We start from the raw sequence: 19,850 nt of genomic DNA, 5'->3' as shown, positions 1-19,850 counted from the left end.
AATACCTATTCCATCCTACTCTCCCAATTTCACTGTGATGCTATCATTTTGTTCTACTTTCCTTATAAAGAACTAAAGTTCTATTTATTTAGGGTTATGACTCAAAATTTATTATTCTAAAGATCTTTTGAAATAAAAAATAATAATTTTTAGTGAAGAATGAAAGATATAAATGGTTTCACAAAGTAAGTTTACTGACTACCAGTGTTTTGTAAAGAACACTACAGAAACTGAGATACATCTATATTTGCATGAGTAATGTACCCCCCAAATTTCTTTGTTTTTAAAAACTCATGTGAATGCCCACAGTCATGCAGATCCTAGTTATCTAATTTGGGTATGCATTTTTTATGGATATTAGTGTTATAATGTACCAAGTATTCTGAATTACGGACTGATCTCTACTCTCTTTATCATCTTGTTCCATGCCCAAGAAATGGGTAGATATGGTGGCTAAGGAGCTATAAGCAGGAAAAAAAGAGATTCTAGCCTTTTTAGAAAACAAATTGAATCAGTAATCAAAAGTTGAGGACCAGGTGGCTTCCCAGGGGAATTCTACCAAACATTTATTTATTTATTTAAAAAAATGTTAACGTTTTTTATTTATTTCTGAGAGAGAGAGAAACAGACAGACAGCATGAGCAGGGGAGGGTCAGAGAGAGAGGGAGATACAGAATCTGAAACTGGCTCCAGACTCTGAGCTGGCTGTCAGCGCAGAACCCGGTGTGGGGCTTGAACCCACGAACCATGAGATCATGACCTGAGTCGAAGTCGGAGCTTAACTGACTGAGCCACCCAGGCATCCCTTATTTTTTTTAATTATTTTAAAAATATTTTCTAGCAAACATTTAAAGAGGAGTTAACACTTATTCTTCTCCAACTGTTCCAAAAAATAGAACTGGAAGGAAAACTTCCAAACTCATTCCACAAGGCCAGCATTACCTTGATTCCCAGACCAGGCAAAGATCCTACTAAAAAGGAGAATTATCCCTGCAAAAACTCTCAACAAGTTACTAGCATATTGAACCCAAAAGTACATTAAAAGAATTATTCACCACGATCAAGTGAGATTTATTCTTGGGCTGCAGCATGGTTCAATATTCACAAATCAATCAACCTGATACACCACATTAATAAAAGAAAGGATAAGAACCATAAGATCCTCTCAATAGATGAAGAAATGCATTTGACAAAGTATAGCATGCTTTATTGATAAAAACCCTCAACAAAGTAGGAATAGAAGGAACGTACCACAACATTGTAAAGGTTATATACGAAAAGACCGACAGCTAATATCATCTTCAGTGGAGAAAAGTTGAGAGCCTTTCCTCTATGATCAGGAACAGGACAGGGGTGTCAAGTCTCACCATTGTCATTTAACATAGTACTGGATGTCCTAGCCTCAGCAGTCAGACAACAAAAAGAAACAAAAGCCATCTGAATCAGCAAGGAAGAAGGCAAACTTCCACTATTTGAAGATAACATGATACCCTATGTAGAAAACCCAAAAGACTCCACCAAAAAGTTGCTAGAACTGAAACATGAGTTCAGTAAAGTTACAGGATACAAAATCAAGGTACAGAAATCTCTTGTACTTTTATATGCCAATAGAGAAACAGCAGAAAGAGAAATCAAGGAATTGACCCCATTTACAACTGCACCAAAACTCGTAAGTTTCCTAGGAATAAACCTAACCAAAGAGGTAAAAGATCTGTACTCTGAGAACTATAAAATCCTTAGGAAAGAAATTGAAGGTGACAGAAAGAAATGGAAAGTCATTCCATGCTAATGGATCAGAAAAACAAATATTGTTAAAATGTCTACACTACCCAAAGCAATCTACACATTTAATGCAATCCCTGATAAAATACCACCAGCACTTTTCACAGAGCAGGAACAAACAATCCTAAAATTTGTATGGAACCACAGAAGACCCTGAATAGCCAAAGCAATCTTGAAAAAGAACAGCAAATCTGGAGGCAACACAATTCCAGACTTCAGGTTATATTATAAAGCTGTAGTAATCAAGACAATATGGTCCTGGCACAAAAACAGATACATAGATTGAGGGAACAGAATAGAAAACCCAGAAAGGAAACCACAACTATACAGCTAACTAATTTTAGACAAAGCAGGAAAGAATAGTCAATGGAAAAGAAGACAGTCTCTAGCACTTGGTGCTGGGAAAATTGGATAGCGACATGCAAAAGAATGAGATTGGACCACTTTCTTACACCATATACAAAAATAAATTCAAAATGGATGAAAGATCTAAATATGAGACAGGAAACCATCAAAATACTAGAGAAGAACACAGGCAGTAACCTCTGACATCAGCCGCACCAACTACTTACTAGGTATGTCCTCCTGACAAACAAAAGCAAAAATAAATCATTGGGAGCTCACCAAGATAAAAGCTTCTGCACAGTGAAGGAAACAATAAACAAAACTAAAAGGCAGCCTTTGGAATGGGAGAAGACATTTGCAAATGACATATCTGATAAAGGGTTAATATCTAAAATATGTCAAGAGCTTACAAAACTCAACACCCAAAAACCAATAATCCAGTTAAAAAGTGGGCAGAAGACATGAATAAACATTTTCCAAAGAAGACATACAGATGGCTAACAGACACATGAGAAGATGTTCAATGTCACTCATCATCAGGGAAATACAAATCAAAACTACAATGAGATATGATCCTCACACCTGTCAGAATGGTTAAAATTGACAGCAAAGAAAACAACAGATGTTGGCAATGATGCGGAGAAAGGAGAGCACTCTTGTCTTCTTGGTGGGAATGCAAACCGGTGCAGCCACTCTGGAAAACAGTGTGGGGGTTCCTCAGAAAGTTAAAAATAGAACTACCCTATGATCCAGCAATTGCACTACTAGGTATTTACCCAGAGGATACAAAAATGCTGACTCAAAGGAATACATGTACCACCCAGATGTTTATAGCAGTATTATCAACAATAGCCAAATTATGAAAAAAGCCCAAATGTTCATTGACTGATGAGTGGATAAAGAAGATGTGAGGTGTGTGTGTGTGTGTGTGTGTGTGTGTGTGTGTGTATGTGTGTGTACACAATGGGATATTACTCAGCCATAAAAAAGAATGAAACCTTGCCACATCCAATATGTTAAGTGAAATAAGGTCAGTTAGAGAAAGACAACTACCATATGATGTCACTCCTCTGTGGAATTTAAGAAACAAAACAGATGAACATATGACAAGAGAGGAAAAAAAGAAAGGGAGATAAACCATAAGAGACTCTTAACTATAGAGAAGAGTTGATGCAGAGGAGGTGGGCAGGAAGATGGGCTAAACTGGATGATAGATATCAAGGAGGGTACTTGCAATGAGCACTGGGTATTGTATGTAAGTGATGAATCACTAAATTCCACACCTGAAACTAATATTTCACTATATTAACTAACTGGAATTTAATTTAAAAAATGAAAAAAGAAGAATACATTTTGAATCAAACCAATTTGAATGTGAATCACTTCTGCTCCTGAGTGTCCTTGAGCAAAACAGTAAAATTTTCTAAGTTGAATTCTCTCATCTCTAAACCAGTCTTAATACTTGCTTTATACGGCAGTTGCAAGATTAGGTTAGTGAATACACTCCAGAAAATCTCAGAGAGTGTGTAGTGTATAATGTTCACTCCATTCATGATCATTTCTCTTCCATGTTTGAGATAGTTGATACCTCACTCTGCAAGTTGGATTAGACTAAAAATATTTCAGTAAGTCACATTTTTTACGTTTCTTAGTCAGGATGCTTATACTGTATCACAGTTAAACTGGCAATACTTTTTCTTTCTCGGGACTGCATAAAATATAGCTTATCTTTAACACTTGACTACATCGTGGATTTGATGATATTTGGTAAGATGTTTTCAAACATATTTTTTGAAATGTACTCTAGGGAATAACTTTTTTTTTCCATGAAGGCTTGGTCCAGAAGGAGATTATACTAAGTACACTGTTTTTATCTATGGTTGTGAGAAGAAGTATCAATGTATTAAAAAAAGGTAGATTAAGGGGCACCTGGCTGGCTCAGTCAGTAGAGTATGGGACTCTTGATCTTGGGGTTGTGAGTTTGAGTCCCATGCTGGGTACAGAGGTTACTTAAATAAAAAAAAGACATATTTGAATGCCTTCTGGCAAAAAGAGTGGAATTATATTAGAGAAGTAGCTAATATTCTATGTTTCATGCTTTTAATCAGGTGAACCTGCTGCCAATTTTCTGTGTTCAGAGCTTTACTCAAGCTATTGATCATGACTCCACAATGGAAATTGATGACAGGCAAATATTTTTGCTTTATGATGCATGTGAGTTTGTGGAGAAGATCAACAACAGATGCTTCGATTTGACAGCACATAATAATTGTTAAAGTGGATCAATGAAACCTCCATTTACCTCAGTACATTAAATAAAAGAAACCTGTGTATCAGAATTGCCTCAGAACCACCATTTCTGGCAGAGCAATTTACATTTTCAGAGTATCTGTCACTTAGGTTTGAATGTAGAGTCTGTCTTTTAAGTCTTGGCTGTGGCTCATTTCTGTTATGCGACCATAGGCAAGTCATTTGATCCAATTCTTAGCTTCTTTATTTGTAAAGCAAGGATAACAGTTCCAAAAATAATACTTCCCTGTCCTTTGTGCTGCTGGCCTGTGGGAATTTTGGGTAGTGCTGATGAAACCATGAAGGAAATGAAATGTACTGTCTGTGACATGGAGCCATGAGGTAAACAGAGAACACCACTGGCCAATAGGCAGGTTGAATTCTGCCGGGGATGTTATTTTTTTCTTTCTGGCGAATCTTTTAAAAGATGTGTTGAAATGAACCTCTTGATTTTGTTCTCCACTTATATATAAATCACTGAATCATTAGATAATGTGGCTCAACTCTGAAATGACAAAGTCTTTAAACCCCATGTCTTACACTCCTTCAAGGCTTTACACACCCTCAGGCTTCTCCGAGTTTAACATGGGAGTGTAGAGCTGAGCTATAGTCACAAAGTGTTTCTGATTAATTTTATAACCTTTTGAACATATACTTCAAGGTCCCAGTCATGGCCTTGGTATCAACTTCTGGATGACTTCTTCCAACGACACAGTTTTAAAGATGTCCCCCAAGATTCCTGTTCTCTTATTCTTTAATCAAACACTAGTCTGGATACTGCTGTGAAAGGACTTTGTAGACAGAATTAAGGTTACTAATCCACTGACTTTAAAAGATTACCCAAGATTAGCTGGGTATGTAACCACTTGGGCCCTTAAAAGCAGAAAAGGAAAACAGTTGAGATGTAGCAGAAGGGGAGTCAGAGGCATTGGAAGCATGAGAAGGACCTGACCGGCCATTGTTGGCTTTGAAGATGAAGGGGCCATGAACCAGGGAAGGTGGGCAGCCTCTACAAGTTGAGAGCTACCCTCTGTTGACAAACATCCAGGAAACAAGGGCCCCAGTCCTACAAATGCCTGGAACTGATTTCTGCCGACAACTGGAATGAGCTTGGAAGCGGATCTTTCTCCAGCACATCTGTAAGGAATTCAGGGTGGCTGACATCTTGACTTCAGCCTTGTTGGAGTCCGATCATATTCCCCTGCCAAACCCACTGGACTTCTGATCTACAGAACAGTAATATAATGGGTGGGTACTGTTTAAGCTGTTAGATTAGTGGTAGTTTGTTATGGTAGCAACAGAAGACAAATATACCATCTATCCATATCTATTTATTCGAGAAATATTCACTGAACTCTGGAACCACCAGGAACTGTTCTTAAGCTGATGATAAAGCAGTGACAAAGAAGCAAAAGTCCCTGCTTTCATGGAATTTCCATTCTAGTTACGATACTAAGATATGGAAAAAGACCCCAGCTTCTGGCTTATTGCTGTTTGATCCTATTAAGTCTACTAGATTGGAGAAACACTGGGTCTGTTAGGCTGCCCTGGTGATGGAAGAGACACCAGATGGTGTCCTGTCCTCCATGGCCTGTATCATATGTATTTGAGTGGGGTCTCAAATCCACTTGGTAGGTGGCTTCAGGACTAATAATCTCAAATGTTTTTTGGCTGGGTTTGTAAATATGATATACATATCATAATGTAGTCCTCAGCAAGGATTTAGCAAACATTACACACAAAGGTGCTTGTAGCAAAGATGCAGCAAAAATTGCATATAGAAACTCTTCAGAGATAGCCAGTAACAATATTTAGTGACCATAGTTAACAATACCGTGTTGTGTATTTGAAAGTTGCTAAGAGTAGGTCCTAAAAGTTTTCGTCACAAGGAGAAAAAAGGTAATTATATGGGGGGATGGATGTTAACTGAACTTATTGCAGTAATTATTTAGCAATATGTATCAAATTGTTATCTTGTACATCTTAAACTTATATGTGATGTGTCAATTATATATCAATAAAACTACAAACAAAATAAAACAAGAACTAAACCAAAAAACCCCACAAAATAAAACCCAAACCCCCTCCCAGATAATAATATTTGGAGATTGCCTAGATAGGGAGTCTTCCAGAATCTTCCCAGGAATGGACAGTGTACAGCTAGGACTAAGGAAGGGGACATTCCCATTTTTCTCAAAGAAGTAATGGTGATGGTCGGTAACTTGAAACTTTGTTCTATGTCTTCTCCGCTTCATTTGCTAAGACAATGCACTAAACCTAAGCTCCCTCTTCTTGAAAACTGAGCCATCTCAACAAGTCAACCACCACATCTGGGTCTTATTCTTCCAAATTCATGCCCTGATCTCAGGGTCAAGGTATTAAAGAGTACAGAAGGGGAGGGTGAATGGTCCTAAGGAACTGACAGCTGGCTTGTTTCTTCAGGGTACAGGATACCACCTTTACTCTCCAGGTATGCTGGGGAGGTATGTGTTGACTCACGCACATGGGGTAAGGCTGTGAGGAATTGATAAATGGAAAATGGATTTGATGGATTTCATAAATGGAAAATGGCTTCATGCAGCCTGCTTTCAGTCTCTTAAGGATTTTTAGGAGGCTTTGCTATGTTGGCATACAGTAAGCACTCAATAATTTCTTTTTCAATGAATCAATGAATATGTACGACATGGTCCTATCTTTGATATCTCCTAAATAGCCAGTAGAAACCACATTGCGTTCTAAGCTTTTGGAGTTAGCCTGCCTCTGTTGGTCTAGAGCTGGTGAGGGCAAGAAGGCCCAGCATTCCACAGCAATAACAGAACGCTTGGCAGGTGTATAAATAAAGGTGGGCGTGCCGGCAGGTTTTGACGGACCTGGCATCACACTGTTTCCCCTCATTCCACGGTTGCATAAAATCTTCATGGAAGTTGCTTCAGAAATTTTAGTTGTTCATCACAAAAGCGTAAATATTGTACTGCTTCTCTCTGACTACATCATTCTATATTTACAGACTTTAGGAAACTCTGAAGGGATAACATATATTCCACTGCTTCTAGACAGACCTACATCTCATCCATCTGATTAAGTAGTTGTTTACCATATTTATAATATATAAACACACTCACATACAAGCATGTATAAAATCCATTGATTTCTGCTAGAAGAGCTGTAAACTCCTCAAAACCCTTTCTGTGCATAAATAAACATCCATCTTGCCTACAGGTAAAAACAAAGCTAAAAATAGTGGGAGATTATTACTATGACCCAACTACATTCTTGTTTGAAAATTTCAATATTATATTAATAGTTAGCTTTTTAGTTTAGGATGCAGATCACTTCAGGGCTTAAATAAAGTCTAAGATAAATGCAGGGTTTATTTGCGGGAAGCAGAGGGAAAGTTGTAAAAGGCACGTAACATCTAAGAGTTGCTGAATGGAGAGTCACGTTTGGTTCACCACCATCTCAGGATGGATATAAATAGGCTCACGGAAAGCTCATGTTAAAGTGCTGTATTTCAAGACGGAGAAAATCAAATTGATCTTGGAAAGATCCGAAGAAAACTTTGTCATAACAGCATTGCTACCATATTACTTTTTTCCTTATTACTCAGAACATTAATTCAAGATGCACATGAGGGTACAATACAGGCGGCAGGCAGGCAAAGGAACATCAAATACTATTTGCAATTTTTCTAAGGAAATATGTGCATTATATTTTTCCATCTTTCTCCATTGATAGTTAAGCTTATGCTGAGCTATATACATTCCATCCTGTCAATGTGAAAAGTATAGATTTTTGGGGAAGACAATAAAAACGGACAGCTAATTTCACGCTGAGGGGAAAATTCCTCCTACAGTTCTGTGTTTGGCTCAAGTAAACCAGCGCCGGTGGGTCAGGGAGCCAAAATGGGGCCCCCCGCCCCCAGTGACCTGGGTGCTTTGTCAGCAGCAGGCCTGCGGGAGTTTAGGGGACCAGTTTCCCAGCTGGACAGAGGAGGGCTTCTAAAGAGAGCAGATGGGGGTGAGAAGACAATGAAGAGATTTCTTTGAAGGGCGCTCTCTGTGCTCTGCTGGTAGAACCATCTGGAGAGTCTTAAACGCATTCCCAGCAGTGGAGCAAAACGAAGTCTTGGGGCTCTGTCATGGCTGAGAACCCAGTGGGGCCTGGACAGCTGGGCTGAGGGCCTGGGCTCACAGTGCCCAGGATGGGCAAGTACGCTTTCCCCATGGGCGGGAGGGCCCTGCGAGGTCACTTCCAACCCGTGTAACGGCGCCTCCCAGAAGAACAGAGGGATCCGGGGCACAGCAAGCTGAGGGGAGTGCAGGAAACAGCCTAGCTGAGGGAAGAGGGAGGCTGAGGGCCCGGGGAGAACATTCAGGATGGAGAGCGACCCCGCAGCGCCAAGATCACCCAGGACCCGCTAGCCATGCTCCGCAGGACAGAACCTGCCCTAACCGCCACCAGGCCCAGGGAGTGGGTGTGATGCCATCTGAGCACAGCTTCGGCTGTAAGAGCCGCCCCTCTCCTCACCCCCACCCTGGCACCCTGGGGACAGAACCCCTGGGGACAAGTCTGTAGAGAATGACAACGTACCAGCAGAGAAATGGAAGGGAGACGCCTGGTGTCNGGGTGGGGGGGGGGAGGCTGGAGAACATGTGAAGGCAAATCAAGTTCAGAGTTTTGATCAATCTGTTAAAGAAGTGATTCCAAGCACTGGAATTGTGTGACTCAAAGTGCCTTTGATCTCTCGAGTGAGTAGAACAATTAAGGCCCCTGTTAAGTTTTATGCAGCCAGGGAAAGTCTCCCCCACTGAATAAAGCTTATAGTTTATTTCCAGTTCCCTTTTAAACTTGCCTTTTAATTATGTCGTGAATAGTGACTGTTCAATATAACAATTACACTGGTGACATTCTTATTTTCTCTGCAATGTCCATATAGAGGCCTCTAAAAAGTCATTTGTTGGCGCTCCTGGAAGATTTGCATATAAAGGAAAATGAGAATGAGGCCTTAATTATCTACAAATCCATAGATGATATTTTAGGTGGTTTAAAAAGTATAAATTATGATCTGGCCGAATATAGGAGCCTCCTTAAATTAAAGCTTTAGAAATCACTGTGCACTTTCTCGCCCAGACTAAGTAAAACTTTCTGTTGCAAAAATAGAAAAGAACACTGTTTTCTCTTGGGCGAATATTTGCATGCTTGCTCATTTGGGGCCCATCTTGAGCTTTTAAATACATTAAAGCATATTATACAGATTTCTCTCGCATGTCTTAAAGGCCTTCGCTGAATTGGTGGAAATCTCCTGCTCAGAAATGTGCCAGCATCAGGCTCGCAGTGGGGCTATAATACTGGCCAAGGACTGCGAACCAGCTGGAATCACATCCTTCTTTGTGGTGATCTTTTCTGGAGTCGCTCAGAGTGGGTGTGAGGGCTGACAGCCCACAGATTCTGAACGCGGTTTGGCAGGCTGAGCAAACAGCCAGCTGTCCCCACCCTCTCCCTGCCTCTGGGCCCGCCAGCTAGATGGGGAGACAGAGGACAGAATCTATAGCAGAGCCTAGCAGAGAGAGCAATTCATTCCGCTAGTCCCAGCCAGGCTGGGGAAGGTTTCTGAGCGGGCGTGATGTCTGAATTCACTTCGGGAGGAAAAACGGGTGCTAGCTCCTGAGAGCCCCTGGACTGGGGTTAGGGTGGTCACGCAAGTGTTGTGTTGTGTTTCTGACTGCTGGCCTATAAGAAGAGATATTGATTCTTGGAAATTCATGTTGCGCCTAATCACCTTCCCAAATTATCATATTAATTCTGATACATTTCATTAATTTTCTCCGAAGGACCGCAGGAAGCCACATCGATACAGTTTTCTCCACAAGCCGTGAGGCAGGCAACGGAAGCCACATATCCCTACTGCCCGCTGGTTTGCAGAGTGACTTCACTCATGGTCCGCCCTCCCTTCCCTTCATTGTCACGCCACTGACACCCCCAACAAAGCGACCCCTTGCTGCTCCCTGCAGGTCAGTGAGCTCTCTCTAGTCATCCAAACAAACTGCTTTCCAAATTAAGGACGCCGAGGCACAGAGTGGTTATATAGCCCATTGAAGATCACACAGCGGGTTAACCTCAAGCCAGGTTTCAAACCCAGGAAACCTGACGTCAGAGCCTTTGGTCTTAAACACTAGCCCATTTCTTGTTTCCACGTACTGGTCCACCTGTCCTTGTGCACAATCACAAAGTGGCCCGACCCCTTCGCCCTGCTGGCTGGACAGGGACAAGAAGGCATGTAGGTGGCACAGGCCACTGCCCTGGGTGGGTCCCTGGGTCCCCTGGAAGGCTGATGGAAGCAGCCCCCTTGGGTGATTCCGGGGTTCCCTTGGCAGCGCCCTGAGCCGGGGAAGTATTTGCTTCCCCTGTTTGCTGAGTTTGCAACGTTACTGCAGGAAAACAATATCAGGTCATTGCCATCTCCCGTGCTCTCACTTACTTAGACCCTTTCTTAACTCAACAAACCCTTTCTGCTGGAAGGAAAATGAGTAGCACTTGTGGAAAGCGGGAGTCCACATTCAGTTATGACAACTGTGAGGGAGCGGAAGGCACACAAAACCTCAGGCTTTGCTTAGAAGGATGGGATTTTATCTCCATGCACCCTGGGAGACAGTTAGACAGTATGTCCTGGGTCGAATAGCGTCCTCCCAAATTCACATCCTTTCTGGAACCTCCGAATGTGGCCTTATTTGGAAATAGGGTCGTTGAGATGTAATTAATTGACATGAGGTCATACTGGAGAAGGGTGGGCCCTTAACCCAACCCTTACAAGGACTTCTGTGCTTTTCCAAAGAGAAGAGACACAGAGACAGATACCCAGGGGGAAAGGTCACGTGCAGGTGAAGGCAGCGACTGGAGTGGTGCATCTATGAGTCAAGGTAGGAGCGAGGAGAGAGGCATGGAATGGATTCTTCTCTGGACACTTGGAGAGTGTGGCCCTACTGGCCTTGAGTGCTGGCCTCCAGAACTGCAAGGCCACTAATTTGTTTTTTAAGTCTCCCAGTTTGTGTTTATTTGTTTGGGCATCCCTGAAAAACTAACACACAGCCTTCAGAACTGGATTCTGATTTCCTTGGTCATCAGGCTGCCAGGGCGTGTGTTTCTAGATACAGATAGACAACTCTGAGAATAATTTTTGCCTCTTGGCAGATGCAACCAGGGAGGTCTATACAGAAGAACAGATGCAGGGCCAATTTCTAGTATCTGCCTGCCACCAAAATGGACTTTTTACAAGTGAATTGGGTTAAAAAGAAAAAAAGCACAAAACAAACCCTTGAATGAAGCAGTCTGAGTGAAGAGGAAATTTATTCAGTAAGCATTCATAGATTTCAAAATGGTAGGGCCATCTGACAGGCTGAGCACATGCAAGGTGCATCCGTAAGGACGGAGCAGTCTTGACTTCTGTCCCCGGGGCTGCTCTCAGACAACCAGAGCTATCAGTGTCTGCAGATATATGGGTTCTCCCTCCCCACCCCCTGAGATTTTTTTTAAAATTTTTTAAAATTTATTTCTAGGAGAGAGAGAGAGAGAGAGAGAGAGAGAGAGACAGGGTGATCAGGGGAGGTTCAGAGAGAGAGGGAGTCACAGACTGAAACAGGCTCCAGGCTCTGAGCTGGCAGTCAGCACAGAGCCCGACGTGGGGCTCGAACCCACGAACCGTGAGATCATGACCTGAGCTGAAGTCGGACGCTTAACCAACTAAGCCACCCAGGCGCCCCTGCCCCCTTAGATTTTGAAAGCCCTGCTCATAAAGAATGAATGCTTGGAAGAAGTAGGGACCGTGACCACGAAGAAACAAAGGTTGAAGGGGAAGGAAAGTGTTATATATATTTGAAGTCCTGATATTTGGGAAAGGGATTAGACATTCAAGGTGGTTGAGATTAGACAGGTAAGTCGGATAGAATATTAGGCATAGATTTCAATTTAGTGTAGGACGTGCCTTTCTTTTCGGAAGTAGAATAGGTTACTTCATGAAATACTGAAGCTACTTACTTAGGACAGGACTGAATAAGCAAGTATTGGTCACGCAGATTGGGTTAGCATATAAATTCCACACAAATACCTATTAAGCACCTATTTCTCCGAAGTTACTACACCCAATCTGCACAGGAGAAAGGAAACTCAGGGTGAACATTTTGACCTTGTAGAACTTATGGTGGACTATGGTAGTTGAGTAAATTGGAGACAAGTGCAGACCAAAGGGTCCCTACGTGCATCTTCCAGCTTTTTTATAATCCTAGGATCCTCTTGAGAGCGAGTAAAATCTGAGTGGAGGAAGAACCCAGAAGACATTAGATATACGCAAGATTGTCCTAAATCTAACTTGCAGGAATGGGGGCTAGGGCAGTAGTTCTAATCTGTTCCTTAATAAGTTTAGGACATTCAATTGCCTTCAAATCTAAAAAACCTAATGATTTCAAGGAAATATGGAAGTAAATTCCAAAATATAAGTCAGACTCAAAATTGGACAGAATCCCACAGGGAATAAACCTTGGTTCCAAAATTAAATTTAAAGCTCTGTGAAATAACCTTCATATAAGTCAATTACAAGACAAAAAACAAGGACATTTTTGGCACCCAATCAGCCCCCAAAAGTTCATCAACATTATAAAAATTTTTTTAACGTTTGTTTATTTTTGAAGTAGAGGGAAAGAGACAGCACAAACGGAGGAGGGGCAGAGAAAGAGAGAGGAGACACAGAATCTCAAGTAGGCTCGACACTCTGAGCTGTCAGCACAGAGCCTGGCACGGGGCTTGAACTCACAAACCGTGAAATCATGACCTGAGCCGAAGTCGGAGGCCTGACTAACTGAACCATCCAGGTGCCCTTCAACATCTTAAAGGACCATTAAGAAAAGGTCCTATCGGAGTCACAGAAACTCTGGGAGAATTTGAATCAGGTGGTTGACTGAGGACACGTAGGTTTTCATTAGAAGTTGTTCTAAATGACTACCAGCAGAAATCAAGTGTTTCTGGCCTTTCCAAACTACTTAAACTTCAGGGTCAAGGACTTGGTACAAATACTCTGAAATGTTGCAAATTTAATGCATTCTCATCACCTATAGGTTTTACTGTGTCTGAATTTGAACTGCAATTTTTAAAACCCTTTTTCCATAGACTTGTATTAGTCTCTAGTGGCATACATTCTATAACTATCCTAGGAAAAACCTACATACGAGGGGCCATGTTTGATTTCCACATCCACATAAACTTGTCACTTGGTTACTTTATCTATTTTCACGGTTCCATGACATATACTCAGGGTGCTATTTGAATCGCTGATGCCTGGAGTTTCTCAACTGTTTCAGGACCACTGGCGCAGTTGGAAACAAAGGAACCAAAATTAGGATCGCCTCCAGAAAGCAGACTGATTGGATAGCTCTAATCTGCTGGCAGAGCCCCGTGTTTTAGCTGTAAACGTTTTAATGCCATCTATTGTTTCATGCTCCTCAAATGCAATACACTGCACCATTAATTTTGTAGTTTCATCTCTGGAAGCTATAAATCGAACATTCCTATTGTCTTAATTTTCTGTAACCTTTAATAACATTTGTGAAAGAACACAGGAAAGAAGAAATTGCTATTACAGAAATTCTTCCTTCTCTTTCACCCAAAGCAGTGACTGGACAAACAGCATGGTTTAAATATCCAAAATCCACTGCTTACAATTAAGGAAAAGAAGCTCAAACTTAGATACTACTTTGGATCTTCCAAAGAGGATAGTGATGCAGGAGCCCCCTATTTGTTGCACTCGGGCTTCTTCTTTTAAAATGGGACTTTCTCCAAATACATCAGTCACATATTCGAGCTTAAAGATCATGTCAGGAAGAGATGGATTTGGAAACCTGTTATTCTTGAATGAATCCCAGAGTCCTTAACTTACTTGGTCACCCACCTGGCATTGGGCAGAGGAGAGATGAATCCTTTGAAGCAAAGGGACTGCCCCGGCTGGGAACCAGGAGTGCGTATGTGTTCACAGATGGGCTCATGGAAGGGCCAAGGGTGTGAGTTACACAACCAACGTTGCAAAACATTCAACTGTCTATTCATGGTGTGATGTAATAATGTGTACAGTATTGCAATATTTGTATAGAACATCATACAATGATATATATAATATTGTACATCTCTATAATGTTGTATGAGAGTATGGCTATCTTATTTAATACCCAGTCAAGGCCAGGCTGTACATGAAGCGCCTATGGAAACATTATCTTGAATTGTCACGTCAATCCTACAAAAAAAGGTGCCATTACCTTTTACGTAGATGAGTTAGGAGAATTTAAAAGAAATTTAAGCTTAGAGAAGTCACATGATTTGTGTCTTCTGACTCTAAGATGCTACTCTATTCCGCATTACAATTTGCATCTTAGACTTCTGTTGTTTTTATAACTGTTAAAATTCAGACTCATTAAACCTTGCAAAAAAATAATATTCATAGAAACACAAACCACCCTTTTTCTTAGGGCAGGAATAAACTTCTGGGTCTTGCTATGAGTTTTACTACCTATGCAAATGTCTATTGGGGCTGCGCCCTGGCAGCAGGCGTCCTGCGGTCCTCTGTGGGGATTCCAGGCCTGGGGTGCCTCACCACCCGCACTTGCTTCGGTGTTTGTCTAGCCCTCATCTACTCAGCCCACTGCTCATCTCCAACCAAGTCCATCTGACATTAAAATAGCCCAGAAATTGCAAGAAAAAAAAAAAAGGACTAGTCAGTAGAAGTAAGCTAAAGCTTGCACTTTGAGGGAACACTGACAGAGAATGAGGTCGTTATATTTGAAGGACTATTCTTTGCCTCATTCATTCTTTCTCTCTGTCATTTGTATCTGGCCTCATTCTAAAAAAAATATTTGGGGGTGGGACTGTTTGATTCAATCTGAATTTAACAAGACACTGATTTATGTGAATGTAGGAAAAAGAAGAAACAGAAATGTGTGAAATTGTTTTAAATACTCTGAAATTAAGGATGAATTTTTTTTCTGATGTTACATGCTATAAATTTCTACTATAATTTTATTTATAAATATAACTGTTACTAAAGACATCTGCTTAAATAAGTATATATAAAGTTCTGTGAATATGAATATCTATAATTAGAAAATGGGATTTACTCAACTATTAAAGTTAAATTATTTCCATACTAAAAATACTACTGTAACTGGAAATCTTGTGATATGCTCCTTTTGGTAGAACCTGATCTTCATGAATACAGCCATTTTGAACAATAGTTTTATGTTTTATAGCTAGAATGCTCCCATTTTGTAATATGACCCTCTGGAAATACAGTTTACTGCATTCTGGCATTGTACTGACAGGTTTCTAAGATAAGTAGAAAATGAAGCTGAAGCTAATATTTTTTCCTCTCAAATGTCAGAGAGATATTAAGCAGAAAAACAGTTGAATGTGGAATTCCTGGTGCATGCACTGAGAAATGTTCCAAAATAATTAACCTTGTTTGGGACCAATTAAGGCTACGGTGTAAACTATAAATTCCCACATTGATACAATCTAAATAGGGATATAGTCCTAAAGCTAATTACTTCTTTTGTTAAGCATGTGAACATCTGTGAGTTAAAGAATTAAGTAAAAAGTACGAGAAGGATGTAGAAACCCATTGCTTTTGTTTAATAATCTAGAGATTTATCTCTTTGTGGTGGCTTAACTTATTCTTCTTTACAGGTTTCCTGGAGGATAAGGGAGATTTTAATTGTCTTTTTTCATCTTGCTTTATTACAGTTTTGTTATTTATTTATTCTGAGAGAGAGAGAGAGAGAGAGAGAGAGAGAGAGAGCAAGCAAGCAAGCGAGCAGGGGAGGGGCAGAGAGGGGGAGAATCCCAAGCTCTGTCAGAACAGAGAACAGAGCCAGATGCGGGGCTTGAACTCATGAACTGTGAGACCATGAACCAAGAATTGGATGTTTAACCCACTGAGCCACCCAGGCACCCCCTTCTTCCTCTTTTATGTGATACATAATGATGCTTAGATTTGAGATCTAGATGCTGCTGCAGGACACCAAAAGCAGTAAGTGCCCCTGCTCCTGCTCAAGTGAGAAGGGCGGAAGGGTGGGTGACCATCGTCCGTGACGGTCAGGCCCAGAAGCAGAGGTTTATATATGAAAGCAGTTACAGAGGGGCAACTTTAACGATGAAAGCACGGACATAGTAATGGTACATTTACCATAGGTTCGGCGAAGATTACTGAGGAAACACTTGCTAATCACACACTTCAAAAATGTGAACTACAACAGAGACTTTGGGGGTGGCTGTTCCTTGATCTTCCAGTTTTTAAGTAATTCTGTCTCTCTATCATCTCTCTTTCATCTTTATCTCTGCCATCTCCATGTCTCTCACAAGTTAACTAGAGACTAAATTAGCACCTCGGCACCTCTTTTATGAACCATAATTGAACAATGTGTACACGTGGAATCATTCTGTAACTCCATGGATATTCAATGCAGTTCTACAGTATAACCATGAATTCTGAATCAAAAATATTTAAACAAGCGTTTTCCATGAAGTAGAAATGCTGTTACTAAAACTGTCAGTTTGTTAGGTCGCAAGGGATTCAGTTACTAACACGCAATTTTTAGTTTCCTGAAAGAGTAGCCAACTTGTCTAACTGTCCACACTGAGTCTACTGCCATTCAGATGTTGCAGAATGGATATTAACTCACTCACTCCATTATGAGCATTGTTATGCTCCCATAACTCCAGGTGAAGTCCTTGTAACTAAATATGTCTAATATCGACTATATAAGTAGATCCTACTACTGAAAAACAGCTAAAGACTTTGGGAGGATTCCATGATTTCCTGAAGAATCTGCCTAATTAATGAGACTTTTAATAGCAGTTTATGATTACTGTAAAAAATGTTGGTTCCAAACAAAGGAGTTGTATGTGGCAGGAATGCTCATTTTTTTTGTTTGATTTTTTTTCTTGTACGTACATGAACAGATCATGTCACAAAATTTCCATGCACTGTTCCGCCAAATTGCTAACTTATTTACATGGCTGTCAGGAATTAACTTCAAGTGTTGACTTACATTGTGCATATAAGAAGTATGGAAATTCAAAGTTAGCAACATAAAAGAAAATTAGAGTCACATCTTTTCAAAGAGGCATAAAAGGGAAATCAGTCTCTCAATGAACAAATATATATCCACTGACTGTCAAACAGATCACTGCAACTTGCTAGTGCCTTTGTTAGGGTAGATCAGATTCATCTGAGCTCAGCAGTGCTTTCCACAGCTTATAGAATAATTAAAACAAATAAATGCATCAGGACATATACATTTATAATCAGCACTCACCATCAACTAGGTTATCTTTTTTTTTTTTTTAGAAACAAGAGAACATCTATTAAAACTTCCCAGGGGCGCCTAGGTGGCTCAGTCGGTTAAGCGTCCGACTTCAGCTCAGGTCATGATCTCACAGTTCGTGAGTTTGAGCCCCTTGTCGGGCTCTGTGTTGATGGCGAGCTCAGAGCCTGAAGCCTGTTTGAGATTTTGTATCTCCCCCTCTCTCTGACCCTCCCCTGCTCATGCTGTCTCTCTCTTATAAATAAATAAAAAACATTAAAAAAAAACCTTCCCAAGCCACATGTACCGTATTTTATTTTATTTTTATGTTTTATTTATTTCTGAGAGAGAGAGAGAGACAGTGTGGTCAGGGGAGGGTCAGAGAGAGAGGGAGACACAGAATCTATTGCAGGCTCCAGGCTCTGAGCTAGTTGTCAGCACAGAGCCCGACGCAAGACTCGAACCCACTAACCATGAGGTCATGACCTAAGCCAAAGCCGGACGCTTGACTGACTGAGCTACCCAGGCTCTCCACATGTACCATATTTTAACAATATTGCTTTAAAAATTCATTTTAAACCAACTAATAAAAACTGCAATTTTAACAGAGAGTATCTAAAGGTAGAATTCCTACCAAGCGAAAGGACGAACTCAAAACCTACTAATATATTCAAAAGACTATTAAAAAAACTTTACAATTTAATTATTGGAAGATTATAGAACTGCTTCAGCGCTTCTGTAATGAGTAAGTAAGCTGTACGTGTGAGGAGTAATAAATGAAATTGTTAATTTTACTGTTTCCCTAGGGAGTGGTAGGGGAATAGTGGGAGTCACACTATTTAGATCTCCAAATGGATCTTGGTTTATAAGCAATAATAAATCCTAAATGTGTTGCTAATTAACTCTACTTCAAGCCACTCCCTTTTTTTTAGGGCTTAGAAGACATTTGACTCCTGGGATCACTCACCATTCATATTCTTAAAGATGTTCAGGATGGGGAGGATTTGACGGTAATAGGGCACCAAAGCTTCACCCACCGTCTCATATGACAAAGCCAGATGTTGGAGGACCTTGAGGGTGACGCATATGACCTGTCGGTTTCGAAGATTCAAGGCATCTATATGGTAGGAAAGGAACACACCGAAAATAAAATGCATTAATTTCTATAATATGAAGGTGAAGTCGATTCATAGACCACTTAGTTGAAATGCATTCTGTTAGCTGGATGAAACTTTATAATTTTGAATGATGCACTGTAGCCTTTAATGTTATAAACAAGATCTTGTGTGTGCATTAGTGCTCCTTCCCGCTTGCGCTGATTCCTCACCAACTCTAAGAAAGCCACTCACCGTCCTTCACAGAAGAGGCTGGTGATGGACAGGTGGCATGAAAGATCAAAGATCAATGAATGGGCTAAAGGGCCCCATGATGGTTGACAGACACATTTCTACGCAACAACTCTTTCCAGTTAACAACCCATGAGATTCTTAAAACCATTACCATGAAACAAACATTTATTAGGGAAGGAAGGAAGGACTAGGTACGGCACGTGTGAGTAGAGACTATGGGCTGCTGAGCAAGCACCGACACTGTTCCTGGTGGAAGTGAACATCAGACTCTATTTAGACTCTCGAGAAAGCAGGAAAGAAAAGCAACATTTTCAAAGCCTAGAACTTTAGAAGGAACCAACAGTAAATAAGAGACCAAACGAATACGAAATGGTTTCTGGAACAATTCTGAATGCACAGTAACGAGCTGTACTGTAGAGATAGGATGGGAAAGTTACCTGGTATCCCCTCACACTCTGGGGCTGGAAGGTACGATTTGTTCTAGTGGGGAAGGCAGAGGACCAGGGGCTAGGACACTGATAACTGGCTGTATGAACTTGGCCAGTTCTTCTACACTTCCATTCCTCAATCATAGGAACCTATTATCTACTTTCTAAAATGATTAAAAGTTCCAAGATTTAAGTAGAAGAGCTGTGTAAGGCATCTATTATAGAAGGTCAGAGGGGGTGACTGATAAACTGTGATGCTCCCAGACTATTCCAAGAGAAAGTCAAAGGCTCTTATTTGTAACATGTTCTATCTTGTAAAG

The 19,850-nt window shown here is 40.7% G+C and overlaps 1 protein-coding gene across 3 annotated transcripts in view; it reads right to left on the bottom strand.

Moving 5' to 3' along the window:
* The window catches only part of PACRG (parkin coregulated), a 489,876-nt gene that overhangs the window by 185,228 nt on the left and 284,798 nt on the right, over positions 1-19,850 (bottom strand). For 2 of the 3 annotated variants that reach the window (XM_077755153.1, XM_077755152.1), the window contains exon 4: positions 18,721-18,870. The exons of the other annotated variant lie outside the window; for it this stretch is intronic. In XM_077755153.1, the coding sequence (XP_077611279.1) occupies positions 18,721-18,870 (150 nt within the window). The remainder of the gene's footprint in view (positions 1-18,720; positions 18,871-19,850) is intronic. 3 annotated transcript variants of the gene reach the window in all.

The sequence above is a fragment of the Crocuta crocuta genome, unplaced genomic scaffold (assembly GCF_008692635.1).
Source record: "Crocuta crocuta isolate KB4526 unplaced genomic scaffold, BGI_CrCroc_1.0 scaffold11, whole genome shotgun sequence".
Classification (NCBI taxonomy): Eukaryota; Metazoa; Chordata; class Mammalia; order Carnivora; family Hyaenidae; genus Crocuta; species Crocuta crocuta.
The sequence above is the reverse complement of the archived record's forward strand: the minus strand, read 5'-3'. Positions and strand labels throughout refer to the sequence as shown.